This window comes from Megalops cyprinoides, chromosome 23, assembly GCF_013368585.1.
Source record: "Megalops cyprinoides isolate fMegCyp1 chromosome 23, fMegCyp1.pri, whole genome shotgun sequence".
NCBI lineage: Eukaryota > Metazoa > Chordata > Actinopteri > Elopiformes > Megalopidae > Megalops > Megalops cyprinoides.
The window spans coordinates 15,670,251-15,697,333 of NC_050605.1; the positions used below are offsets into that span (position 1 = coordinate 15,670,251).

Sequence of the window (27,083 nt, forward strand, 5' to 3'; positions counted from 1 at the left end):
AGTGAAGCATCCGGCGGGCTTTCCCATTCATCTGCCAGTCATCTCGGGAGCCGTGCTGTGCCGGTCTGCCGAGGGGGGGGGGAATGTTTTCCTCTTCACTGCTTGGATCCGAACCCTCGCCTGGAAAGAACAGACCTGGGCCTTACACATTTTCCAAGAGAAACAGGAGGAACTTTGTGAATCCTTCCTGTACGTTTCAGGTTGTTTTATTTGAAGAGAATGGAAAAGCCATGCTCTTCTTTGTGACGCAGCCGCTTCTGTGAGCTACATTACGTTACTGGCAGTTAGCAGACTCTCTTATCCAGAGTGGCTTACATAGGATACAATTTTTACATGTTATCCATATAGCTGGACATTGATGCTATTGATAGCATACTGATGCATTTCTGGGTTAAGTACTTTAAGCAATGGTAGCAGCAGTCCCCCAGCACGGAATTGAACCAGCAACCCTTCAGGTACGAGCCCTGCACCTTACCACCTTGCCACACTGCTGTCCCGCTGCCCATTTATGCAATGGGTGTTCATCCACACTGATGTATTGACAAAGCAATGTAAGTGGCAATGACCTGCACTGTAGAGTGGTGCCATTCTTCACAGAGCTAGTGGCAGGAGGCCCTGATCCTCTTAGTATACTGGGGCCCGGGTCCCACCAGAAGAAGCAAGCATGCCAGCGCCAGCTGCAGACCCACTGCCGCCAAAGTAGATCTTCCTGTGCCCTGTTGCGTAATGTCTGGTGCTCTGTGCTGGCATGGCCCTGGGCGCATTCGTGATGTGAATTGGCGACAAATGAGTGCGGGGCATAATTCCCTTGAAGTGGTATGCTTTAAAAAGACTACTCAGAATGTACGCTGGAGGAAAAGAAGTACATGTGAATGAGTTTACCCAATTTGAATGCGGGCTTTTGTATAGAATGCCATAAATGAGTCTTGTTACCCAAGTAGAATGTGTCACCATGGTAATGATCCTTCTTTTTTCCCCCCTCCCCTATGTGAGCTTCCTTGGCCCTCTCTCTCTCTGTGGTTCTGCTATAAAAGGAGAACAGAAGGAAGCCAGAAGAGGAAGATTTATTAATAGCAGTTTTAAAGGAATTCATATCAGTCACTTGTGTTTTCATCTAGACTGAAAATTGAACGCATCAGTGGGTACCTTTGAGCATACTGCCACGGCCCTTGTATGAGTCTCAGTGTAACAGCAGAGGTCAGAGTAGAACATAGCTAGACAATGATATTTAGACAGCCTTATGCATTGTGTGTTTCCTGTGATCAGCTTGTTATCTCTTTACATTAAAGCAGGAAGTCAGCTGCATAATCCTGGGGAGGAAACAGCTGATGTAGTATGTCAGCGTACAGCCTGTCCAAGCATGGCAGCCATCTCTCTTCCTCTGTGGATCTCTCCAGGGTTCACACGTTGTGGCACTCTCAAGGCTATAAAAACAAACAGGGGAAAAAAAATTCATAGGACTGATTGTACGTTTAACAGGTTGCGTGTGGCCCTGCCAAGGTCAACCCCGACTTCGTCTCCCGGGCTGATTTCCCCAGCAGTGCCAGACTGCTGTTTTATCAATCTCTGCCTGTGTTTTCCCACTGGATGGACAATGGATGGAGTCTGCTGTTCTTTGTAGCATTTTTCATGTCAATTGGATTCGTGGGACATTGGTAACAGAAAATATTTGACAGCTTTATTAAACGTTGAGCATTTCTGTGTGTTGTTCAGGATAAAAAAAATAAAAAAAACAAAGCAGCTTATTTTTCAAGAACAAAATCTATTTTTCTATGTCAATAAAATGTTTTGTTTCAACCGGACTGATTCAGCAGGCATTAAGATCTCGCAGTTGAGACTGACATGTACAAAACATAGGATTGAATGCGATGCATAGATCCAATGAGAAATTCCTGACATTTTTGACATTTTTTTCTGCCCTAAAAAACAACTTTACATTTGTTTGCAGAAGGGCACGTAAGTCCAGTCTGACAGCATTGCGTCAGCATTCTAGGCCTCTAGGTGTCATTCTACTTCTAGATTTAATCTGCTTGAATTCGAGGTCAATCTACCATTTACATTCAGCTCCTCATTGCAGTCGGAGAGTACCTACAATGCAACAGTGTCCTACCCTTTCTAGTGGGTTGAATGTGATTTACCACACTGCACCAGGTGCACCAGGACATTGGCATGTTGCTGTTGTAAATTAAACGTGAGATCATCTCATCACTGTGCTGGCAGTTGGCAAACCCTGAGGAAAGTTTAAATATTTGACCTGTAAAACTATTTGGACAGTTTCGTATAATCTCGCTTGTTCTGTCCATGCTTGTGATATTAGATATCAGTTGTCCTTACACCAGTGGTCAAATGTTGGGCATTCTGCTGGCCCACCATTCTTTTTTCCTGCAAATATGACTGTGAGAACTGTGACACTGAGACTCAAAAAACTAATCCTCTACTAGGAAACAAGTTTGGCGCAGATCTGGTGGTGACTGTTCCCTTTATTGAAATTTTAGACTGTAGCATTGAGTTATTTGCTTAATCAAGGCTGACCTTGATTAGCCAGACGCTTATCTGTCCCGTCTAACATGGGTGGGTAACCAGGAAGCAGCCCTGCGGTCTGTGTGCCTTTCTGCACCTTGGTCAGTAACAGAACAAATCAGCCTTTCCTGTTTTTACCATGGTCATCACCTTCCCCATGAAGCCGCACCTCCTGCGTCTGAATGCGGCTCAACACTTTTCAGCTGAAAAGACGGGTACAAAGACTGGTTAGAAAAGGGTGTAAGCAATAGATTGAATCCAGTAAAACACTGTCAGTAAATTAAAAAAATACCCTTTGAAGAAGCGTCTAATAATGAATTGAAATGCTGTTTTCCTAGTCTTACATTTAATACTGGGGGTTGCTCATTAGAATGTTGAACGAGTTACATAGGTGACAATAATGTAAATGTAAATGTAGCAGATGCTCTTATCCAGAGTGACTTGCATAGATGCAATGTTACATGGTATCCATTTATACAGCTGGATATTGTGGTGAAGGTGATTGTGGGTTAAATAACCTTGTCCAAAGGTAGAATAGCAATGCTCCAGGAGTCAATTTACCCAGCCCTGTTACAAGCCCTGTTCCTTACCACTATGCTACACTGCTGTCCTTGGAAATTGAGGGAAATGTCTTTTACAGGTAAAAAGGCATTGCCGTGTCTTGTAGACTGGGTCAAAGGGTAAAGGGTGAGCAAGTTGTGCATCTTTATTGAGGCCTCCGCTGAAGGTTTCCCTAAGAATGCACTGTTCCGCATTTTATGAATGGCATCACAGCTCTTGCAGTGGAGCAAAATTCCTCTGCCTGCTAAGCCCTGTGTAGGACTTCAGTGACAAGATTAAATTGGCTGTATTTTGGCTTGGGTTTGGCAGTGCACCATTATCATAGCCAATGTTGTCGTGTCTTTACAAATTGCAAGTGTGCCATCTCTCATCTTTAAAACTGGTTGAGCTGGTTGAGTTATCTATGGACTCCAGACTTCTTGCAACACTAAGTAAGACATCATTTTTACTTTATTGACTTCTTTATACTCTTGAATAGTTTTGCTTCCTCAGCCTCCTTAACTTGTAGATTCAGTGTAATGAACTATGACTGTCAAACCTAAAAACAGGCAAGATAAAATGTTGAAAATGCCATTACCCAAGAGTTGGGGAACTGAAGATCTGGATCATTGGTAACTGGTAAGCCCCTATAACATTCTGGCAGGGGGGAAAAAATAGGTGAGAAGGAAGTGTGTCTCAGGTGTATTCCAGGAAAACCCAGGCCTGGCCTTGATGTCAGCTTTATTGTATCAGCAAAACAGAACCAAAGTGGCATGGTCTCAAAATAGCCATGACAGAGAAGTGACCTGTCTGTGAACTTCAGTGTCGGCAAATTGATTCTCTGTCCCCGCGTGCTCCACATTGCCGTGACATCACTGGATCACTGCGTGTCTCTCCCTGATGATGCAGCACCACATGGCCCGGTAAGCAATGATAAATAGGGTGCAGCCGAAATGCAAATATTTACTCCCTCATATTTCTGCAGTTGCTAGGCGCACTACAATAACAAGCTGAAGCCCTATGTGGTTTGCAAGTGACCTTGTAGGTTCCCTAACCGCATTCTGCACCTTAAAATATGTTTAAAATGCTGCTTTTGTGGTCACAGCAATAGAATGTTTATTTTTGAGAACAAACTATTGTTCATTATTTCCTCCTGGGAGCATGGTCAAAAATGTCTGAGTGGGTGCAGGTCTTTGCAATGGTGGGGGGGGGGGTGGGGGGGGGGGTTCAACAGCATGAAAATAAACAGATGATTTGTGAGAGGTCAGAGCAACCGGGGCAGCAGAGTGGTGGAGTTATAAAGGAGCTGGGCTTGTAACCCAAAGGGTTGAAGTTTGAATCCAAGGGGAGCAATGCTGTTGTTTCCTTGAACAAGTTTCCCCCGACCTCTATTGCTTCAGTAAACATCCGGACGATTAAATGAATAAAATGAAAAGTGTCACCTATACAAGTTAGCCTTGTTGTGTGTCTGTCGGCTGAGTAAATGCGTAAATGGTATGAGCAGGGAGGGAGGTAGTTGGCAAAACAAGACAGCATGATCAAGTAGTTTGGTGGGGCGTAAATGGCAGATTTAGGAAACAGTGTTGCAACATGTCATCTTCTTCAGTTGTTATTCCTGACTCAACCGCATGAGATGAATGAATCATGCCACCCCCCCACAGTAAGAATGGGTAGCAACAGGAACCTTCGGGCTCCGCATTCCCCTCTGAGCACAGGAGTTGCATCTATCGATACCTCAGAGGGGGAAACGGTGGTTTGTTGTGTAATGTTTGCACTGTCCCCTTAGAAACACTGTGACATATGGGAATACTATGTAAGAAATGGAAATTCAGGTAGAACGCAGCAGATTACATTGTGTCCTTTGTTTAGCAGGCCCCAGTGTCATAACATGGCTTATGTTTAACATACACAGTTATCTGGAGAACATATTTAGACAACTGGATATGCACTGAAGTAACTGAGATGCAAGTACCGTACTTCAGCTCTACTGCATTCAACAGTAGGTATACAAGAACTGACAGCGACATAGACTTTAAACATTGTTAAAAATCTGGTTTCTTCACAACAATGGACTTTTTCCCTCTTTCCAGCTCCAACCTGAGCTAAGCACTTCTACAGGGGCTTTTTCAAAAAAATATAGGACCAAAATTAGTTATCACAATTTTATTTGGCATTTTAAAATGTTACATTTGTTTGTGTTCAACAAAATAGGTACATAAAAAAAATCAACAGTACTTATAAATCAGGTTACTCAAAATGAGACATTACAAAAGTCAATATTATTTGAAGCTTAAAAAAAATCTGCAAGTACCTTACAGCAGCACATATATTTTAAAATCCACTGCAAAAAAAAAAAAGGGGGGGGGGGGAGGGAGAATCAAACTTAAAGGCGCTTTGTTTCAAACATACACCGAAATTAAACGAAAAGGAATCTAGCTGCTAATCTCTCATTATAATCTTGGTATTATTAGCTGACTGTGTTTTGTACAACTTTAGAGGGCTGGTCCCACACTAATCTAAACCCACAAATTTCCACCAAGTACGGAACTGGTAAATTAGTAACTGGCTTATCGTGTTCCACCTAACCGGCTCTTGGCCGCCGCCGTCAGATTAGAAGTTGTAAGGCTGTACGTAAAAGCTGCGACCCCTGGACAGAGAGAGACTAACATAAATTAACAAGGAGGCATGGCGTTGTCATGGATACGGGATCCTCCTCACACCACCTCCTGCGTCTTCTTGATGGCGCAGCAGAGCATCATGCTGAAGATCATGCCGAAGATCTGGACAGAGAGGCAGAACGGAATGGATAGAGTTGAGGGCACAAATGTGACAACCTGTGCTCAACCCGGCGTCGGATCCGCAGGTCAAGCTTAATTGCTTTGTACGATGCTGTCAGCTTGCACGGCTCTCATTTTCTGGGTTAAATCCCCAAGAGTACAACAGCTGTACCTGGCCTGGAATTTTAATTTGCCACCAACTGGTTATAGGTCTTCTTCCATAATTGTTGTGCCACAGTAATGCACAATGGTGAAAGTCTTTCATCTTAGAAGATAGCTCTCTCTCATAGATTATTTTCCCTATTTTACCCATTTGTTACAGGCAAATATTTGCCTAAATCAGCAAATCAGTTGACAGTGCCAACACTGCAACACTCTGGTGCTGTGACATCACCTATGTCATCCGGTCTGTGCTAGAGGTCCAAACTCAAGGCCTGACTCACCATGATGATGCCAATGCCAATTCCGACCCCTCCGATGATGTGGAGCTTGGAGCTGAACATTTCCTCAATGGCGCTGGGGCAGCTCTGATCCGAGCCAAGAAACACAGTCAAGTTAAAGAGGTGCGTTGTCATTCATGGTGTTCAGTTCTTTTTTTTTTTTTTTTATTAAAATGCACTGGTGACATAGTGATGAATTCAACTCCAATTACATTTCAGCACAATGTGACCACTGCATTTCAATAACCAATCCCTGAAATAAGACAGGTGGTGTATGTCAGCTGACAAGAGAGTCTTACTTTAGTAATGAATTGGTCCAGTCCCTCTTTTTTCGGACAGGTGTCTGCGGCGCCATCGAAGGGGGTACCGGTGGGCCCACAGCAGTTCAGCTGCAGGGGAAGATGGAGTGTAGTTAGAGCCATTCTGTCGGATAACACAGTGACACTTCTCTAATTAGAGCTGTATGGCGTGCAATTTCAATGAGTGAAATGAACATTAAATCAGGTTTCAAAGAAGATTGCCACAATAAGGTACTTAAATCATAAACACCCTTTTAATCATTTGATGAAAAATCTGTACATCTTTTGTATAGTTTGCATTGCTTGTGGTGAGGTATTATCAATTGTTTTACTAGCACAACAAAAATATGAAGAAATGAACAATTAGCACTTAATGTGGGTGTGCTGTTTTCACAGAATTCTACTGGAACTGGAAGACAAGTTAAGTACCTTGTGCTGATATGCACGAGTTTTAATGTCTCTGGACTGTGATACGATTTTTTTTTCCTGTTGACTTTGAAATACAGTCCTTGAATGTCACCCAGTATGTCACCCACAGATGACACTCAGCACATCAATATTAAAAAAATATCCCTCATTAAGGGAAACAGACAAATTAGGCCACTTCATTAACACACAGGTGTCATGTAGCTGTGCTAATGATTCCTCTACATTTTTCTAGATTTACTACTGTTTATCTTCCCAATGTTGCGAATATTTTTAAGTAATTTTTTGGCCTAAAAATGTTACAGGACCAAAAAGGTCATTAAGTCTGAAACATGACAAAGGTCAGGTGTGACTGAACCCACCCCAAACTGGATGAGACGCAGCGTCTCTTTCAGTGCTTCCTGTTTGGTCTTTTTGTAGTTTTCGAAGGTCTCGGTATAGAACGTCTTCACATCCTCCACAACCTGTAAGAGTGAGTGAGAGAGAGGTGCACTGCTTCGTTACAGAGGTTTTTTAAACAGCGAGAGAGGGGGAAGTCATATCGGTTCCATCTCGAATGGCTTGACAGGAGACGACTTCACTTTACCCATTGCAACTGATCCTAACTTGTAAATGTAAAGACAATAAACAGATCTCTGCCTGACTGAAGATTAAAACAACAAACAGCTTCAAGATTTTACCAACCTTGTCTTGGTTGGAAAAGCCCCAGATCCCAGCAGCAACTTCAACTGCAAATATGATTAGCAGGAAGAAGAAGAACTGGAAGGAGAGCACAAATAAATTATAACTGCATCCGTCAATGCATAGGCATGAGGAAAAAGTCATAACCAAACAGTGCAGTTTCAGATGAGTGATTTTTTGTCAGTGTGTTCCTAATCTTTAACTAGAGAGTGTTTTCAGCTTCGGGTCCTGGAGTGAAGGGCTGCCGCACATCACAAACGGGTTGACGTCAGACACACAGACATTTGGGGCAGGACGTCTGAACTCTAATCGTCACTGCCTTCTTCCCAGCTGTGTATTAGTAACAACAAAAGGCCATCACATCACTTTAGGCCATTTAGTCAGAATATTAATGCCAGATTCCTTATGAATACCAACTCTGCCTATAGATTCACAAGTGTTGAGCTTCTGTCATTACGCAGCTACCCATAACTTTTGGTTTAAGGTGAAACTTAGATAAGGGAGGATATTTAACACTGTAAGTTAATACCAAAGCAAAACACCCATTAAAAATAAGAATCAGACCAACAGGTAACAGACTTACCAGTCCCAGCATGCATGGCGATTCCTGGATTGCTCCACAGCAGCCCAGGAAACCCACCACCATCATGAGGGCTCCAGCTACAATCAGGATGTAGACCCCTGAGAGAGAAAGAAAGAGACACTGGGTCACTGCACCAATCTTTAGCCAAGGCAGGTTACTGGCCCAGACCGGAGTGGTGTACTTTACCAGGATACGGCATGTACAGATGAGTAAAATAAGAACAAGTACTTTTTTGCGCAGTAATATTGCATGATGTAGTTTAGCTGAGTAGAATAACAGAGCGAGTGATAGACCAATTAATTTTGCAGTAGGTTTTTTGTTTTTTTCTTTCCAACAAGTGGTTTTGATTTTATCAGACAGAATAATGGCCATAACGTGATCAGATACATTATGTAGATTGTGACCTAGGGTTTGGGGAAATTTGTCAGCAAAATATCTTTCCCCCTTAACATAGCAGAGTTAAGAAAGTTACACATCTTTGGCAGAGGAGGACCTGTCAGACCAACTGGTACAAAAGAGATAAGGTATAAGCTATACACATACAAGATAACAAGACCTGAGACTTTGGTGCATCAAATGTTAAACCACACAAATAGCACCACCCACCAGCACATCTCCTGGGCTGCCTGCAATTAAGATGTTTGTCATAGTGATGCAGCCCTCTTGCACTATTTCCTGGCTTTGTCTGTGGCAGCGACTGCCAATGCCACCCCCCCCCCCCCCCCAAAAGTTATCAGTTTGACTGAAAAGTACATAATCAAAAAAGGCAAAAGTTATGCACAATTTTGAAGGGGGAGGGGCATGCAGGAATAAAGAAAAAGGGAACAATGGCTTCCCTGTCCTTTCAATGAATCAACTCTCTCTGTATCTGCTGTCGATGGGGACCTCTGCCAGGTCCACCGTGACCCCACCCACCAAATCTGGGGCAACAGCACTTCCATTATATTATAGCGAAGCCATGCCCCACCCACAGACACTGTCTGTTTTAGCCTTGGAGGTTAGCTGGCCTTTCATTTATCTGCAGGACAGGGACAGGAATGTAGTTTTTGATCCCCCCCGGCCTCAGTTTTTGACTTTAGAAAGCGTGGATTTGCTTGGCTTGGATTTGCTGGGAGCTTGGTGTTTGACTTCAGAGAGGATCTACAACTTGAAACAAGGTTTCGGTCAGAGGTATTGTCATCAGTTTTCGTTTTAAACGCAAGTGCCTGCACTGCTGAGGAGACCTTTCACTGACATGTCTTGAACTGACGCATTTGCAAACTCCAACCACGGCAGTTTTAGCCAAACATCCCAACAAGGATTTTCTGAATTATAGACCATGTTACCCTAAAATATCCTTGTGGTGCTACAGAGGAATAGGTGGTTCCCTCCCCCGTTATTACAGTACTATATTATTGAAAGCCATTTTAAAACAAGAACTCGGCACTGTAGCGGTGCCAGAGGTGGTATCAGTCCTTCTCTGTGTACACACACACACACAAATTCTCTCACGCCTGTACCTTCACACGCACCGGATGGAGTCTCTTTGATTAAGATAACACTGCCTCGCCCACAAGCAGAGCAAGGCCTCGTTCCCATGGATACCACCCTTCTCGGAGCTGAGGAGCCCGGGGGATTAGAGGAGGAGATGGGGTGGGCTCTTAGCCTTACCTGTGAAGAAGACCGAAGGAGAACCCTCTCCTTCGAAAAGGCCTTTGGTCCTGGAGTCGAAACGAAGCCATAGCCCAATAGCGAGCACCAACGTTCCTGCAAGCTGAGCAAACACAAGCAAACTTGTTCAGTGCGAGTTTTGGGGCGTCGCCCTCTTTAGGTTCATTTCAACACCATTCGTACTGCAGTTTAGCTGCAGGTGCTCGATGGACTACAAATGTCAATTTGCCCGATTTACGCTGTGGACAAATACTGAAATTTTGTCATTTCTACTGCAGCTCCTGTAGAGATCGAACGGCACGACAGCGCTAACACGTCATAAAACTGAACAATCCAGCTCCTTGACAAAGGCCCTTTCATGCCAAGAACAATGTGCCCTGCTGCTCTGCTCAGCTTTTCAATGATGAGCTCAAACGTGTTTGTGTCAAACTGCGTAAAGACAGTCCTGGGTCTCATCATGTGGTTGCAAATGATGTTTGTGTGTAGCAATATTTTCCAGATTTGGGTTAAAGCGTTGCCTAATAATCATTGCAGTGTTCTAGCAGAGACACTGGGATTTACATTTACTATAGATTAGATGGATTTCAAATGTACCACATCTAGTGGTGTATGAAATTAACACAGGCTCTGAGAGGTGTAATTCATTTCACGTTAACATGGACCCACGTCAATCCATGAATGCAATCAGGGGCTGTGGGGTATTTACATGAGGCAGCAGTGTGGAAAAGGAGAAATGTGGCCAAGTCCGTTTGTTCAGGAGTATCCTACTGATGTATGAAGTTTGTTTCGGCCAAAAGATATCCATCATAACTGTAACACAACGTACCTGTTTCTAGACAACAAAGTTTCAGCATCCAGGAACTACCACTGACAGGCAATAATACATTTGAAACAGAAATCATGCCAAACATACAGACTGGAAATAAGCCACCAATACTTAACACACAGAACAAACCTCTCCGTAGTAAAATGCAGACATTATGCATATTGGTATAACATCACATAATAATGTAATTTTATTCCTGCACATGTTTAGTTTACTTTCATCTTATGTACAGGATATGACAACTTGTATATGATGCAGCAATGGTTTTCCCCGTTGTTCTGGAAATAGATACCCAGTTACAAGTGAGGCAAGTGAGCCGAGCTTAATGTGTGAAATCAACAGAGGTGTGCTAACTTTATCAGTCATACTGCAGCAAATTTAGGTTGGACAGGAAGATGGGTGTAACGCATTTCAGCTCAGCGGTTCAACACCCGTGGTTTCATGCACACATACTTACACTGCAAGAAATCATTGTAAGACTGCTAGCCTGCATTATGCAGTGTTTCCATGGTGACATATAGGGTTGTTGTACATGTGACAATGTGCCTGCTCTGTCTCAGCACTGCAGAGTTACACCACAAGAGGTTGCACAAAGCATCAAATGTACAAAGGTGGCATGCAGATAAATCTTTCCTGCCACATGCATAACTGTGAAACCTTCTCAACAGACCAATGATCATCCCTGACAATATTTACTTTTTGTTTTTCCTTTCTATTACCTTTTGTTACCGTGCACATTTCCTTTGTACTGTCATAATATATACATTTACATTAATGACTTCATTTTCCTGATTATTGTTAAGGAATGTAGTAGCATCTATATTCTGAATGCATGACAAGAATAGCCACCTTCCTTGGATAGTACTCGTCTTAACACTGTGCCTGTTTTGCTTTGAACAGCACTACTGAAAGCCAGAAATGTTTGCTACCTCTCACAATGCACTCATTTCACTTCAATTTGTGTTACAGTGTAAGCAAAGTCTTATAGATGATGCCCGCAACTTAAATTATAGGCTGTTAAATCTTTCATATGCAGTGCATGGAGAGATTTTTTTTCCAGTATGCATATCCAGTGCAACAGTACTGAGCACTTCAAAGTTAGACAAGTATTCAAAAACAGTCGGCCATTTTTAAGAGAAGAATAATGTTTGCATGTTTTTATATTTTACAGTTAGGAAGGGGGAGGGGGGAGATCCTTTTATTCCTGCAGGTTTTTGCCTACAAAGACAATATGGCTCCACCTGTACAGTGAAAATGGAATATCACTTCACCTGTAACGTGCTTCAGAGACATTAGGTATGTCCCACACAGTCATGCTTGAGTGAGATGTGTGCACACATTTGTGTGTACAGTAAAGTTTGAGCACAGAATCAGAGCTTTCAACAGCAGAGGAATGGACTGTGAGGCATAATTTTTAAAAAAAAAATGTAGTCATAACTTCCCAAGTTTGATCTGATAACCATAGGAGAGGCCCTTGATGAGGGACTAGAACTCCCTCTGGTAGGTTTGGGGATAGCTGGTTTTCTGTACAAGCTAGAACATTACTGGGGAGGGTCTGGAATTACAGGACTTACACAAAAACAGAGACACAGAAAGAAGAGTGATCAAGATCACATGCACTGCACAGTTCAGGTGACTCAGTAAGAAATCAGACACCTCATACCCACAAAAATAACATGCGTCAACTTTAAAATCTCCATGAAGTCACAGGACAATCTCCTTGACTGCCATGTTGTGGTATAGCGGTAGTGATTGCGCTATGAAGGCCTTGTCTAAGCTCATGTCCCAACATGTGAGGGCTGATGCTTCACTGCTGTCTGTTAAGGCCTGGAAAGGAAACTGGTGATGAATCACATTTCCTGCACATACCCGTCTATTCAACCAGACCACAAGTACTTTTTTTCCCCTGCAGTATGAAACAACCAGCATAAGCTTTCTTTGATCTGCTCTGTTTCATTCAAAATATGTTGACTTTTAGCAGCAAGTCATACACCAAAGAATGACTAGTTGTTTTCAGATGTTTCAGCCTGTGGAATTGTGGATTTTGACCCCTTCCCCAAAAACCAGACTTTTCCCATATGCAAAACAAAAATCTCAGAAATCATGGTGGGGAAAAAAAAGGATACACATTAAAGTCCAAAAGAGGAACAGGAAATGAAACAAAAAAAACATACAAGCTTGTATCCTTACTGTATGGGGAAACATCCAAACATATCTTCACTCACAGCATCAGCATACAAAACAAAAGGCTCTTATTCTTGTTAAACGAGGAATCGGTTAAAGTGATAAGGTTAAAAGAGGTTCCTGTTGCACACCACTCTCTAATTTGATTGTGGAATGGCACTCTCAGGCAGCACCTAACTGTTAATATCAAAGATACAACGAAGGGTGAAACATTACTTTAAAAGGAATTCTTCTTTTTCGGTCATCAGATCACACCAGGACTGAATCGAAGAGAAAACGAGGCCCTCGGAGTTCAAGTGGTGGCGATAATTGCTAAGAGATTAAATAAAACATTGGCGAGCGATGAATCACAGTTCCATCTATCGTTTCAAAATGGTATGATTTGAAAGAAGTCAAGTGAGGAAGCAAGGCTAGGCTTGCAATAGTTTGAAAATAGAATCTGAAAAGCGTAATAAAAACTCTAGCTTGTGAAAGCATTTTAATACAAATTGATGTTAAATATATACACAAAGATTAATCACACACATATATAATATATATATATGATTTATCATTTATACACATATTTTACATAAATCTATGTAAAGTCTTAAATATAAAATTATTATTCTTGAAATGCTTAAACAATTTGCTTATTTCGAGCAATTTATCCGCACAAGTATGATGTAAACCATATGCACATTTCAGAGATGTTTTTTGCCTTCTGTTCCTATGACATTAACAAACAAAGTGCTCCTGATTGACACTCTGGCTGATGACTCACATGTTTGCTTACAGCACCTTTTACTCGCAACGTTTCTAGAAATAATGACGTCTCTGGGGGGGTGGGGGGGTGGTCTTTTGTTCATTCTAAGTCATTTCCTGGGCGCGCTGGTATTGGACCCCCTCCCTTGCTCCACCCGTCACACCTGACTGAACACTACCGCTGTGGTCTGAGGGCTGAGGGATTACCACATCTATTCACTCATAATCACTGTTTCAGAGACAGACATTCCAGCATACCGCAGATCACAGACCTCAAGGTTTTTGTCTGACTCATTTAACAAAGCTCTCAGCACAGTGGAACCTCCTGTAACCCGATCTTGTTTCAATAGGCAGTGACGACCGCGCACAGCAAATCTACATTGGCTGTGCTCACGAAACGCAAGATAACGAATGTGCCAAGCACTGGCAGGTGCATGCTGGTACGCTCGGGTTTTGTTTACATACTGTTGGGTTGAGTCAGAGCAAACAGATATGTTAAACCCCAAATAATTTGCCCACTCCAGTGGCCTGATCTAAACTTTTGCTAAGTGGTGGCTTGTGAACAAATGTATTAGGCAAAGAGGGCATAACTGAAGTCCATTACAATATACTTATTTTCTAATAATAATAATATTATTATTATTTTCTACCCTGATTTCTGTACCACTAGCTGGTCTACATTGATACATTGGACATTTAATAATTACAGTGTTTAAACCCAAAGTCTTACTCTCTAAATACCTGGTTAGACTTGTTCATGTGAAGGGAAGGGACATTTAAGGCTTCCCCTAGAAGTCTGAGATCAGAGCATAAAGAATTAGCTCAGAGAAATTTTATTCTCATGATCACAGAAACCCTGCAGCTCCCTAGGCATTTCATGAAATTGTTTATAAAAACTATTTTTTTTTCCTTAATGAATGAATGCTGTAATGAAGCACACAGATTGGGCTCAGCCCAAATGTAACATTGGCTAGACCTCAAAGCAATTGCGATCTGATGGAGGAAATTTGATACCCGTGATTCAGTTGAGTTAAACTCTTAGTAAAATTAATCCGGTAGAAAACGGTTAAGAGCTAAAACTCTCTTAGAATTCCAGCATTTTTTAATCTGTGCAGGACTTTGCATCTACATTTCTACTGCATGTTGGATCAAGCTAGTCATAGCCTGGTTTTAAAATCTCACTCTCTTTTCACACAGCAACCTCACACATTTCAATGAAGCACAACAGAAAGGCTAAACCTACCCAGAACACGAAGTTGAAGCCAAACATCAGATATTTGACGCACTGAAGTCCTCCTTGTCCCATGTTGTAATTTGTGCTGTGAAGTTGTACTGTGGGAACGAAAGACCTTCTCCAAATGAACGACCTTGCTTCCTCTTTCTTCCTCTTTCAGAGAAAAAATTCTGAGCAGTCACGCCTGTGTTTGGCTCACCTGCACTGTTAATCAGGTGAGGGGAGGGGGGGAGGGGCTGAGCTAAGGTAAGTGGGCAGGAACTATCAGAGGGAAAGCAGGAGACCAATTAGACTGTTGGTAGGGCATTCTAAGTGCAATGTACTCGGCTCTTAACCTCTGAGTAACAAATTTCAGCAAGCGTTTATTTTTTTGTTTCCTCATTACATGTTGGATTAAGTTCAGTAATCACCAAACTCATAATTTTGTGAAATACAAAGCCTCCCTTAATTTTATTAAAACACATTTGACCAACTTAAAGACAGACTTCATGAGAAGTAAACCACAGAGCATCCATTATTTCTTCATATTTCAGAACTATCCTAAATATCATTCAGTTTATAATATACATTAAATTATTGTCATTTAACAGACACTCTTATCCAGACCAACCAACTGGATATTTACTGAGGCAATTGAGGGGTACTGTGGGGTACCTGCAGCAGCGGTACCCCAGTGGGGAAACCAGCAACCTTTTGGTTATGAACCCTGCTCCTTACCACTACGCCACACTGCCGCCCTGTACTTCACCTGATGTCATTAAAAAGGGTGTGATGAAGGGGAGTGATGAAGGGGCTCCAGCCTATCACATGAGCAGACATCGGCCCCGAAACAGGATTTTTGCCTGACATTTGTGTAATGTAACTTCTTTCTAAAAGGTGACTCACCAGCAGTAGCTCTTACCAAAACTTCTCACAACATGTGAGAAAGATTTCCACCCCCCCCCCCCCCCCCCAAAAAAAAAAAAAATGAATCGGACAACAAAAGAGTAAAAAAATATTTTAAGTGTTTCTGATGACATGATATATCTGTGATTAGGCTTTACCTCTCCTCTGTCCAGCTTGTTGAAATCAGCAGAACAGGTAAGATTGATGGACAGAGAAAATATGCCATAAACAAAGATTGCTAAAGAATGTAAACAGCATGAACTGATAGCTTTTTTTTCTTCCTTTCAGATCTTTCTTCCTCTGCGTCCACCCTCTGAGGGTTGCTACGGCAGCAACGAGGTAGACTTCTGGGACCCGGAGGCCCTTTTGTATGTGAGAGCAGGTAACTCAATCCCCCTTCCCTATGGACACACGGTAGGAACCAACAACACAGCCTTTGTCTCTCTGGCCGACCGCCTTTCTTTTCCATTTGCAAACTCCGAGAGTAGGGATCACAGTCGACCAGCATGGAAGAGGAGGGGAAATGTGAGTGCTTTTAGTTTCTGGAACGTATGGCCTGGACCCCACGCACGATGCCACCATTTGATGGATTTGTTCACTTTTCCCACAGCAAGATTCACCAGTATCACACACATTGTATTCATAAGGGCATTTTTTTTCTTTTGTCTGTGTAGCTAAACTTGTCTCATGACAAAACATCCACATGTTTGCTTCATACTCTCACTTCCTTATATAGCAAAAGCAAATTACAGCTTTACATAGTGTCTTTACTGCAGTGTAAGATAGTGGCAGGAGCAGGGCTCCTAACCCAAATGTTGCCAGGTGTGATTTCAAGATTGGGCACCGCTGTTATTCCCTTGGGCAAAGTGTTTGACCTGAATTGCCTCAGCAAATATCCAGATGTATAAATATATGTATAAAGATGTACAAAGATTATGTAAAATTATAAGTTGGATAAGATCATCTGTAAAGCAAATAGCTTGTTATTCAAATAGCACAAGGCACAAGTCAGTTTCCGCTGTTTCATGAAGGCCATAAATCGAACAACCAGCTGAGCTACACTGCAACTTGATTAAAAAAAAAAAAGTGATCTGAGAGTATTTTCATCCAGCATGTAAATAAAACAAAAATCCAACAATACTGGCCAGAAGTCAGCCATGTAATTTCAACAAGTGGCAAAACCTGTCACAACTTGTATCAGCACAAGCTTGGCAGCCCCCAGCAACGGGCTGTTGAAGAATAATGATGATAAATGCCTAAAATGGAATTTGAACTCAACTCAAAAGCAAAGGGTGCCTCATATCTAAGATTCACTGTACAAGTAATACAAGCATGCAGGCAATACAACACTATGATATAGATGTCCTACAAAATTAGAGGCGCAGACAGAGCATGAAAATTGTCAGGCCTACTCTGTGAGGTATAAATGTATGAAATATTGGGGCAGTTTAATATTATCAAGAACAGAGTCACCATGTTATAATTCAGTCCGGGTTATTGCCAAAAACCTTGTAAACAGATCTCATGCTGATAGCCCTGTGATTGAGCATAAAGCTTTTGAACAGATTTTATCAGCTAAATTGCTTACTGTTCTCTGAAGCACTAACTCCCTCAGCCATTGTCTAATATCTCCCCTTTCAAATGGGAGGTCAGGCTACAGCAGATATTTCTCCCTGTTCAAAGTGGCCTGTAAGCCTAAAGCACTGAGTTCCCATTGACACTCACTTCATGAGTCTTTCATGTGTCTTTTTTTCCAGCTTATCAATATATAGTGTTGTTCTTCTGCCAGGACCAATCAACATGAGATTTCCTTAACAGGTTTTTGGCAATAACTTTGACTGAGTAGTAATTGAATAAGCTGTTTGGGTAGGTGTGCCTCCTTTTTGCTGTGAAGGTCTTCATTGGAACCTCATGATACCAGTTCCTCTATTGAGTTTGTCTATTTCATCATTGAAGTCAGATGGAGATTATGCAACAGTCAGACCCCTGAATGTCTGGTACATTTAATTGGACAGTACAAAAGAAGATGAAAATAACTCAGTAGGAGATATGAGTGTATTTTTCTTCTTCTCCACGATCCGCTACATTTTCCACATCTAGCCACATGATATAACATAGCCATACAGTCAGTGGTGTTAGTTACTGTATGTTTAAACTCTGTTCTTTTGGGCTTGACAATCCAGCCTGTTATATGCTTATACGTATAAGAGCCAGCTAAGGGAATTTAATTTAGATTTTTTTAATGTTGCCTTCAGAAAACATTTAAAAAGCTCATCACACACACACATCAGATCCTTCTGGCACTTAGTCAACATCTCAGTCCAGGCCTTCCTTCCCAGGAGCACATGACAACAGCAGCACCCACCTCCCAGCCCACGTCAGGCATATTTTCTAGTGGATCAAACTAACTTTTCTAACTGCAAATGGTGTTGCAAAAAAATGAAGGGGAAATAGCACAGATGGTGTGATCAAGAGTTTCCAAGACAGATGCAGTCAGGATATTTACAGAGACACGGTTATGCCTACAGTACACATTAAGTATACATTCTGGAGGTGCAATCCATCCTCTTTTCCACAGTGGGACTAAAACCAGGCTCTTTTAGGTAAGACTGCAGACAGTTGCCATGCTGGCTCATGCACACTCAGACCGCTAGCGTTACTGACAGAGGCCTTCTGACAACTGAGCCATGGATGGGGTCAACATCTGCATAACTGTACTGCTTTCAGCACTGGCCCTTTAAACAAACAAACAAACAAAATTCGCATGGAAGGGGGAAAGGAGCACCCCACCATCATCCACTAACCACGGGAAATAACCAGAGACAGTGGCGACACTAAGTTCTGATCTTTTCAGATCGTTTTAAAAGTTGGCATAAACTCAGCAGCTCTTTGGTTGAGGTGAACATTACACTAGACATTTACTGAGGTTCGATATTCCCTGACGCAATATAACAACCTTGCCCAAGGGTATAACAGTAGTGGTCCACCTGCGAATAGAACTGGTGACCTAGGTTATTATCCCTGTTCCTTATCAGGATACCACACTGCTGTGGCTGCCCCACACATATTAAAGTGCAACCTTTGATATTCCGACGATGTAGACATAATGCTGGCATTTTTCTCAGACGGAGTTTCCTCAATAATAGAAATGTTTGTGTCAAACAGCAAGAGAAAATTTTGTTAGTTATGTCAACCACTCAGTCCTGAGATGCGCATCATTTTTGTCCTGCGTCTTTCAAAATTGTGCTCTACGCAAACCACTGCTGAGGACAGCAGCGTGGCTGAGTGGTAAGGAGCAGTTCTTACGACCAAGAGGTTGCCAGTTTGATTCCCTGTTGGGACACTGTTGTTGTACCCTTGAGCAAGATACTTAACCCACAACTGACTCAGTAAAAACCCAGCTGTATGAATGGATAAAATTGTAGCCTTTTTAAGGCACGTTGGATACGAGCATGTGTTAAATGACAATAATGTAACATAAACGTAATATCTCTAGCAGCACTGTAAACATGTGCTGCAGCTTGGCTTCATCTCAGCCAATTAACACTTTTGGTCAAAAAGACTAGCAGAAACAGCCATCCATCCCAAGTCAGTGGCCATTATGTTGAAAATTGAACTTTCAACAGGACTGTTGCAATCACCATGCACTCTGGCTGACGTGCAGATGTGGGAGGATGGGTAATATAATCTTTCAAGCAGTGGAAAAAAGGGTGTGCGCGGCCACACCACAGCTGAATATGCACGTTTGATCTAGTTTAGTCAGCAGAAGTGTGAATGCATCCTTAAAGAGTTCATGAGAAATTCATTTCCATCAGCAACAAAATGAGTGCAATGGTGAGGGAAAATTCCTGACTGCATTATGAAAGACGTAGGGGGTCATAGCTTGTGATTGTGAGTGTCACCTGGGAATTGGCCCCTTCCTCTCTTCCTCAATTTATAGTAGTAATGGTCTGAGAGGTGATATGACCAGCCTGCCTGTTTCCTGCTGTATTAATTAGTCCTACATGCTGTCTGACCTTAAAAGGGGAGCAAGCAGGGCCTCGGCAGACTATAATTCCTGATGTTTAATCTGGTGTTTGGAGTTTTTTGTTTTGTCAAAATTGGTTCACTGTGTTTCTGTGTGACTGTACCCTAAACAGATGCCCTTTGGGCTCCGTGGCTGTCTGTTGTTTTAGTATGGAGCAACTCTGTCTTATTTTGTTTATACCTTGTTAAATTCTCATTTTATGTATTTTCCTCAAGTATATGCTTTAATCTGTACTTTTTATTTCATCACTCACCACTCTTTTTATTTTAATCCCCTGCTATGCAAGTGTGAAAAGACTCTTGCTGAATGGATTTCTCGGAATAAAATTTGGCAAGATCACGTCACTGTCCAGTGGATAATTTGATAACACCTGAACTAATCATACAATTTGTCTCTGCACATACAGAGCTGACTGCACCGAGTTGCGCAGAGCTGCGCAGATGATGTTGCTGTCTGCACAGAGCTGCGCAGGTAATGTTTCTCTGTGCAGACAGAGCTGACGGTATAGAGCTATGCATGCAATGCTGGTCTCTGCACATACAGAGCTGACTGCGCAGATGATGTTGTGATTAGGACCTGTAATTTAAGGATAAAGAGTGTATCCATAGCATCAGATCAGTCAGCTCTGTCTGCGCAGAGAGAAACATTATCTGCGCAACTCTGGGCAGTCAGCTCTGTATGCGCGGAGACCAGCATTGCATGAGCAGCTCTGCGCAGTCAGCTCTGTCTGCGCAGAGAAAAACATAGCTGTCTATTGTCTATGTCTATGTCTATTTCAGACCACAAGTGACAAATGTCATTTGTGAAACTGTAAAGACGATTGGCTCTGTTTCACTGTCAGCCAAATGGTCAGGATACAACAAACTGGCATGCTGGTTCTAGTATTTTTAAAATTTATGAAACAGACACACACTGGAGCACTTCAATATATGTGTGCTGAATACAGATAATGGCATCAAATTTGATCTGCTGGCTTCTATTAGTTAGCAAATGGTTCATCTGAAGTTTGAGTTTAGGGCCATTTAACAAGACTTGTAGTGTCAATACTTTTTTTGGGCATGGTATGCAAACTGATAATCATCTACTGCTAAGTAACAAAACAAATTATTTTAATTTTGTTGTTAATGCAGTTACTTGGATAATTCCTGAGCTGCGTGTCTTTTCAATAAACAAATGAAATATGCTTTTACATTTGTTAAATTTGTTGATTTTTTTACATTGAACTCCTTGATGTTATATCATGTGTTATCTATAGCCTTATTTGTTTTTTGTTGCTTTATTGTAATCCTTAGCCTACCTGAAGTACACATGAGAATCACACACCCACGACTGCATGCCCACACACCCCAGTCCTGGAATACATTCGGAAACACTTAGAACAAAACATTCTGAGCAGGTCATTTGGGATTGAGGAGATGTGCTGGTTGTCAAAAGGGTTGGTTGTTGCAGTCCTTACAAATATGAAACTAGGGGGCACTGTCATATAATGCATACATTTTAATGTGTGTTTCATTTAGAAGTCAGCCATTTTACCATAACAGAACATCAGTACAAAGAAACATTAATGTGACCTTTTTCATTTTCAAAGTAAGACATTGTGTTATTCTTTGTACAGTAAAGGGGGCTGTTTAAATTGTTGATTAACCAATAGACTAAGATGTGCTTAGGAGAGTAATTTTTTTTAATCGGGTTGGGAGATGTTTTATTTGACATGTGACTATAGACTCCAGTGATATCCTTCATCCTGCTAGCAAAAAGATGGAAAACAAAGACAAGAGAGGTGTGTGACACCACCAGATCGTGTCCTGAGAGGCGTTCAGCAAGTAAAACTTCAAATCAAATCAACAGCAACTCTAGCAAAGAATTTTGATCCATTACGAGGTTATTTCAAATTTAGTAAATTTGGAAAATGACAATGCTGACAAGACTGAGAATACATACCTTCAAATCAAATTACCTTTTGATTTAGATTGAAACTGGATGGAATGCAATTTACGTTCCCCTTATACCGTACACTGCATACACATCATATTGTGACCTGAATGTATCGTCTCACGTGTGTTCCTCAGATGTGCAGGGCTGACGATACAGACGGGTGAAGTGAGCGGTCACTTCAAATATTCACTCTAAAGATATTTGGATCCCATGCTTCGAATTTAAGTGGGCTAATGAAGACTTTCACTTCAGTACTGCTGACATACAGGCCTACAGTACATTTTAAAAACAGGAATGAGGTGATTTGGCAGGTTACAACATATTACTTGTATGCGGTTGCTCAAAAGAAGCATTCTTTACCTTGCCAGAAATTAAGAACTGAACAAACAAGGGATGGTTGGTTCCTGCCTATTGACAAGAATCACTTGTTTTTTATCTAAGCTGCAAATCAGCAAAAAAAGGTGAAAAAAGATGAAAATGTTCTGCAATTTAAATTCTGATTGTGATTAAATAAATCCTTTCCTGCAAAGATTGCAATTTTGTACAATGAAGACAAGTTTTAATTTGACTCAATCCCAGCATGGCACAGGCTGTCCCAGTACTATGATTTCGATCAAGTGTATTTTCAAAGATAATTAAGGCTGATATAAAACATCTATTTGTCAATCTGCTGTTACCCTTTCAACACAAGAATAACATAATCTTGAAATGTATTGTGACTAAACTGTGTAAGAAGAGTATGACTGCCATCCCTCTCCCCTTTACTTACCTTAAATGTAATTTCGGTGAATATCTTTTTATCACTAAGTCAAATCACACAAACTCGTGACGGGCCGTGTTATAACCTTCCCATTTACGACCACAAGAAAAGCACACAGCTAGGAACGCCCTGTAATCGTAATTTGTTCGGGGATTATGAAATTCTATTTTTAGAAACTCAGATTAGAAGGAATTGTGCATCAGGCGTCTGTGCATTCTCCGAGCCCACAACCTCGGGAGACGCGCCCACTAGAAGAACTGACGGGAACAAAATGGACTGCTGGGCTTTCAACTAATGGCAAATTACCATCATACCCCACTTCCATACATGTTTTCGCAGAGATGTACAAGGGGACACCGGAATCCCCAGCCAAACTCTTTCATAGGCATAAGCAATAATATCGCATTCAGCAAAATGAGGGGCAAAATTAGCTCACATTTACTCCGGTGCAGCGAGTGCGGTTAGAATGCCAATTAATCTGAAACTACCATGGGTCGCTTAGACACCGACGAAAAAAAGGGAAAAAAACCCACCGGTCACTGATTAACACACAGGCGACCATCTGAAATAAAATCCCGGTATACTAAGCCGTTGCACAATTTTAAATACATCAGTGTTATACATTCTTCAAAATATTTTAAAAGTCCGAGGCATGCTTGCTGCGTGCACTGTTATTTCAAAGGAATCTGCATGCAGTTAATTATGGAAACGTCCCATAACCGATACAATTGTACAGCAGAAAAAGTATTGTGTGCCATTCGCCGTAGGTAATTGCACGAAGCAGAACATTTGAAAATACAGAAGTATATTCAGATATATATAAACATGTTCGCCAAAATATTTTTCCTCCCATAGGAAGTGCGGAACGCCCACAGGAACGCACAGTTTCTAAACACCGTTAGCTTCTTGACAGCTACTGTTCCGATGGCACTGGGCTAGCTATGTTCATAACGCGGATCACAGATGTCGAAAAGCGACCGTGAAATCACGTGAGCGGAAACTTACCCAGAAGATAAAATTGAAGGTGAACAGTAAATACTTTACGCACTTCTCTCCACCTGTCAACACTGCCATGGTGTATTCTTTTTTCGATTAGCAATTTGTTTATGTAACTTGCGATTTTCAAAAATAACAACACGTATACAGTATCAGCTTATTACAGTAATAAAAAAAAAGGTTTATAAAGCATGAAATATTGTACGTCCTCGGTTTGGAGCGCCGTGGTGGTCTGTGTGACTGCTTCCAACGCAGCTTCGATGCTTACTACGTCCTGAAGCGAGCCTGCGTATATAGCGGTACACTCCCACCGGTGCTGTTTTGCGGTCGGAAGACACTCACATGGGCCCGACTGTTCACAACAAATGATTGACTTGCCCTCCACGTTATCTTTTCTTTCTTTCTTGTTTCCTGTCTTTCTTTCGTTCTTATATGTATTTGTGGCTTACGCAGAAGTGTCAGTATTGATGTGATTGTTCTACTGCGTATAACCTGATTTCTCGTCACTTAATTCAAATTATACGTCTTTTGTGTGCAGAACACCGCTATTAACATGAAAAATTTAAACACCAACCTGCAACAAAAACGTTCCCAGCTGTGTTGCATACATAAGATGTATCTGATGCACTGGGCTTAAGACAATAGTGGTGTTATCGCCCATTGTAATAGTACATAAATTTCATTGATGTTTCCTTGTGAGTCAGACATTTGTTGACATCTTCATCAGTGAAAATGCCACATCCTTGTTACTTTTCTCAGCACCACACTTACGCAGGTGTCCCAGGCAGAGGTTAAAGTCCCTTCTCTTTCTGCAGTCTGAATGTCTACAATAACCAGAAGTGGACACAGAGGGGGCTGCTGTCTGCTTTTCCCTGCCCTTCAAAGCTGTAGCACCTGACATCTCTTCCTTTCCTCCGCTGGTACCAGTCTGGTACCGCTGGTACAGACAGCATGTCTGTCCCCATTTCAGGATACGTTACATCAATGGCATTGGAACATTGATCTTAGTAACGACAGTCTGCAATTGCGTGCCCCATGTTTAAAATCTGGCCGTCCTACGGCTTTTTTTCCAGCGACGGTATTTACAGGCACTGAACTCTGCAAACATTTAACCTTGTCTTCCCCATTTAGCAGACTAAACACATACTAGTTTACGCAGTGCGTGGTGTAGACTGTCAGAGGATAACAGCATTTCCTTCACTTTGACTCAGTTACCCTGTCATTACCTTGTTTGTCCCGAGCTCCTTGCATTAGAGGAGTAATTATGAAGCAGTGATTTGAAGCTCGACCTGATAGAACAATAACCCCGCCCCCTTTAGACCACCCAGCAGGGAAGGGATGGTGAGCCGAACCCTGTAGTGCTGGGAAAAGGTGGGTTAACTATTTTGTCTAGACTCTAAAGACTCTAAAATTTCAGCCACATTTTCAGAATGGGTTAACTTACAGAGAAGTCTGTAGAATTTTATATGTAACTGTACATTGTTATCTTCAACACATATAAAATACTGAAATTATATGATTATTTGATAAGTAATTGAAATATTCAAACAGCAGGAACACAAAGAGTTCACGTGAAGACAGTTTCAATTACGGGAAAAGCTGTCTCTAACTTAAATTTATGTTCTTGTGTGAAAGTATTTTCTGATAAAATCAGTGTGGTTGCTTCTATATGGGTGTGTATTTCTGGCGCTGTGGTTTTGAAAAGTTCCTTAAAAGCGGGTTCCTTTAAAATGGGGCTGCTGTTTTGATTGGCAGACAGTCTTATCCACAGTGACTTACATAGGCTACAATTTTTATATGTTATCCATTTATACGGCTGGATATTTACTGAGGCAATTCTGGGTTAAGTACCTTGTCCGAGGGTGCAGCAGCAGTGCCCCAGCAGGGAATCAAATCAGCAACCTTTTGGTTACAGGCCCTGCTCTTTACCACTATGCTACACTGCCACCAGAGGTGAATGTAATCTAGCACAAACATTTTCACCTGTGGATTCTGCTTAGCTTGCTGCTGTGTAGAGAACTGAATACAGAGCAATTTGCACTGACTGCTGTAACAAAAACCAAAGTATGATGCGTCTGACAGAAAGAAGGAATGTATTTTTACTCTGTGCACACTGAAAACAAACCACAGGCTGTTTGATTCTAAAACTGGGACGTGGATGGAGACCAGGATAAGCGCAGCTCTCCTTGGAGTACCCCACCAAGGAGGCCCTTTAATTAGGGGAAGGAGCGGCCGCTCTCCGTTTAATCTGCATCCCGGCCCACAGCCCATGCAGAACCCTGCCAGATTATAATGGTCTTTAATGATACAGCGTGGCCAACGGCCCACTGGGGTAAGTATAGGGTGCAAGAGGGGGGCAGGGTGTCTCCTGTTTGCCCTGCGGTCTACGATACCAGCAGTCCTGGTACTGCAGGCACTCTGAAGGCCTAGATGCTCTCCACCATGCTTTTCTGTGCCCTTCAGGATCTAACAGCTGTCTGTAAGAGGCTTTGTGGTGTTAATGCACGCACGCAAGTCTTTGACTTTGATATAGTCCTGGCGTACTCTCTGCATGCATTGGCGGAAAACAGATCCCCTGTTCATGCGTCGTCTTTCTGCCGCAGATGCAGGCTTGCCCAGAGGCTAAGAGGGAAATCCCATTCAAATGTTACCTCATCAACCGGTCGTGGGAATTCTGAAGTTCACACATGGCGGCCTTCACTGTCTCCCAGCTGTCTGCAATTTTTAGGGAGAAGGGTGAATATTTTCGCACACATGTGCCGATTTGGAGATAATGGCTATCACTGTCCTTTCGTGACTGAACCTCAGATGTGCTTCTTGTACTCAGAGACCTGATTCTGCGCAGTAAGTGGTACAGACAGTAAATTAACTGGGCAACATATCAGGCCCAATTCATGTGTTACAAATGTTTGAGCACAGAGCAGAAAGTTGTTCACAGAGCCAGCTGTTTGTCTTCACCAGCAACAGCACTCTCTGGGCATGTTTTGACGTCAGCACATTTGACTTTTCAGATTTTCCCTAGGTAGAAAAGAGAAACAATCAGCACAATTCTATACAGATAGACACAGCATCCCAAAATCCAGTCAGCTAGTCCTGTGTTTGGTATGTTAATGACCTCAGAACAGGCATGGTGAGTGCTGGAATGAAGTTTATACACCAGGAGACATTATTTCAGGGTGCTATTTTAAGACAGTGCTAAGCAGCTAGACCAAAAGTCTTAGCTCAAACGGACAGTTTGCGGCTGTAACAAAGCGGGTGTTGCTCATCGGCCGCACAGTGCCAGATGTCATCCTGCGAAGACGAGGTGAACCATTGGAGGGTGAGACAGTTTACTCCCGTAATCTGTTTAATTCCGCGGTGGCAAACGGAGAGTCGGAAAAGCGACAGCGACAAAAGGCTCTGTTTAAGAATGCGCCCATTCTCCCGCTGACTTTTCACAGAACAATGGGGCCCATTGTGAGTGGAGAGGCAGCGGGAGACACGCCCTCTGCCGAGCGGAGCGCCGTACCCGTCCAAGCCGACCCCGCGCTGTTGTGACAGAACTCCGCCGCGTCAGCCATCATCTCCAGTAGGCAG

General features: G+C 42.2%; 1 protein-coding gene across 2 annotated transcripts; it reads right to left on the reverse strand.

Moving 5' to 3' along the window:
- Positions 1-5,399: 5,399 nt before the first annotated feature.
- Positions 5,400-23,768, reverse strand: cd9b (CD9 molecule b). Of its 2 annotated transcripts, none has more exons than XM_036518118.1 (8): positions 23,517-23,768; positions 9,917-10,019; positions 8,267-8,364; positions 7,687-7,761; positions 7,365-7,466; positions 6,577-6,666; positions 6,281-6,364; positions 5,400-5,840 (listed from the first exon to the last, which is right to left on the reverse strand). In XM_036518118.1, exons 1-8 carry the CDS (start codon positions 23,583-23,585, stop codon positions 5,775-5,777), a joined length of 687 nt encoding a protein of 228 aa, XP_036374011.1. In that variant the 5' UTR covers positions 23,586-23,768; the 3' UTR covers positions 5,400-5,774. The 2 variants fall into 2 exon arrangements, with proteins under 2 accessions (XP_036374011.1, XP_036374012.1); XM_036518119.1 differs by lacking the exon at positions 23,517-23,768 and adding an exon at positions 14,914-15,112.
- Between the last annotated feature and the right edge of the window lie 3,315 nt (positions 23,769-27,083).

Excerpts from the sequence above, each read along its gene's own strand:
- cd9b (XM_036518118.1), bottom strand. The coding sequence starts at position 23,585 with ATGGCAGTGTTGACAGGTGGAGAGAAGTGCGTAAAGTATTTACTGTTC. Across the intron at positions 7,467-7,686 it reads GCTTTTCCAACCAAGACAAG|GTTGTGGAGGATGTGAAGAC; the intron begins GTTGGTAAAATC and ends TCACTCTTACAG. Across the intron at positions 5,841-6,280 it reads TTGGCATTGGCATCATCATG|ATCTTCGGCATGATCTTCAG; the intron begins GTGAGTCAGGCC and ends CTCTCTGTCCAG.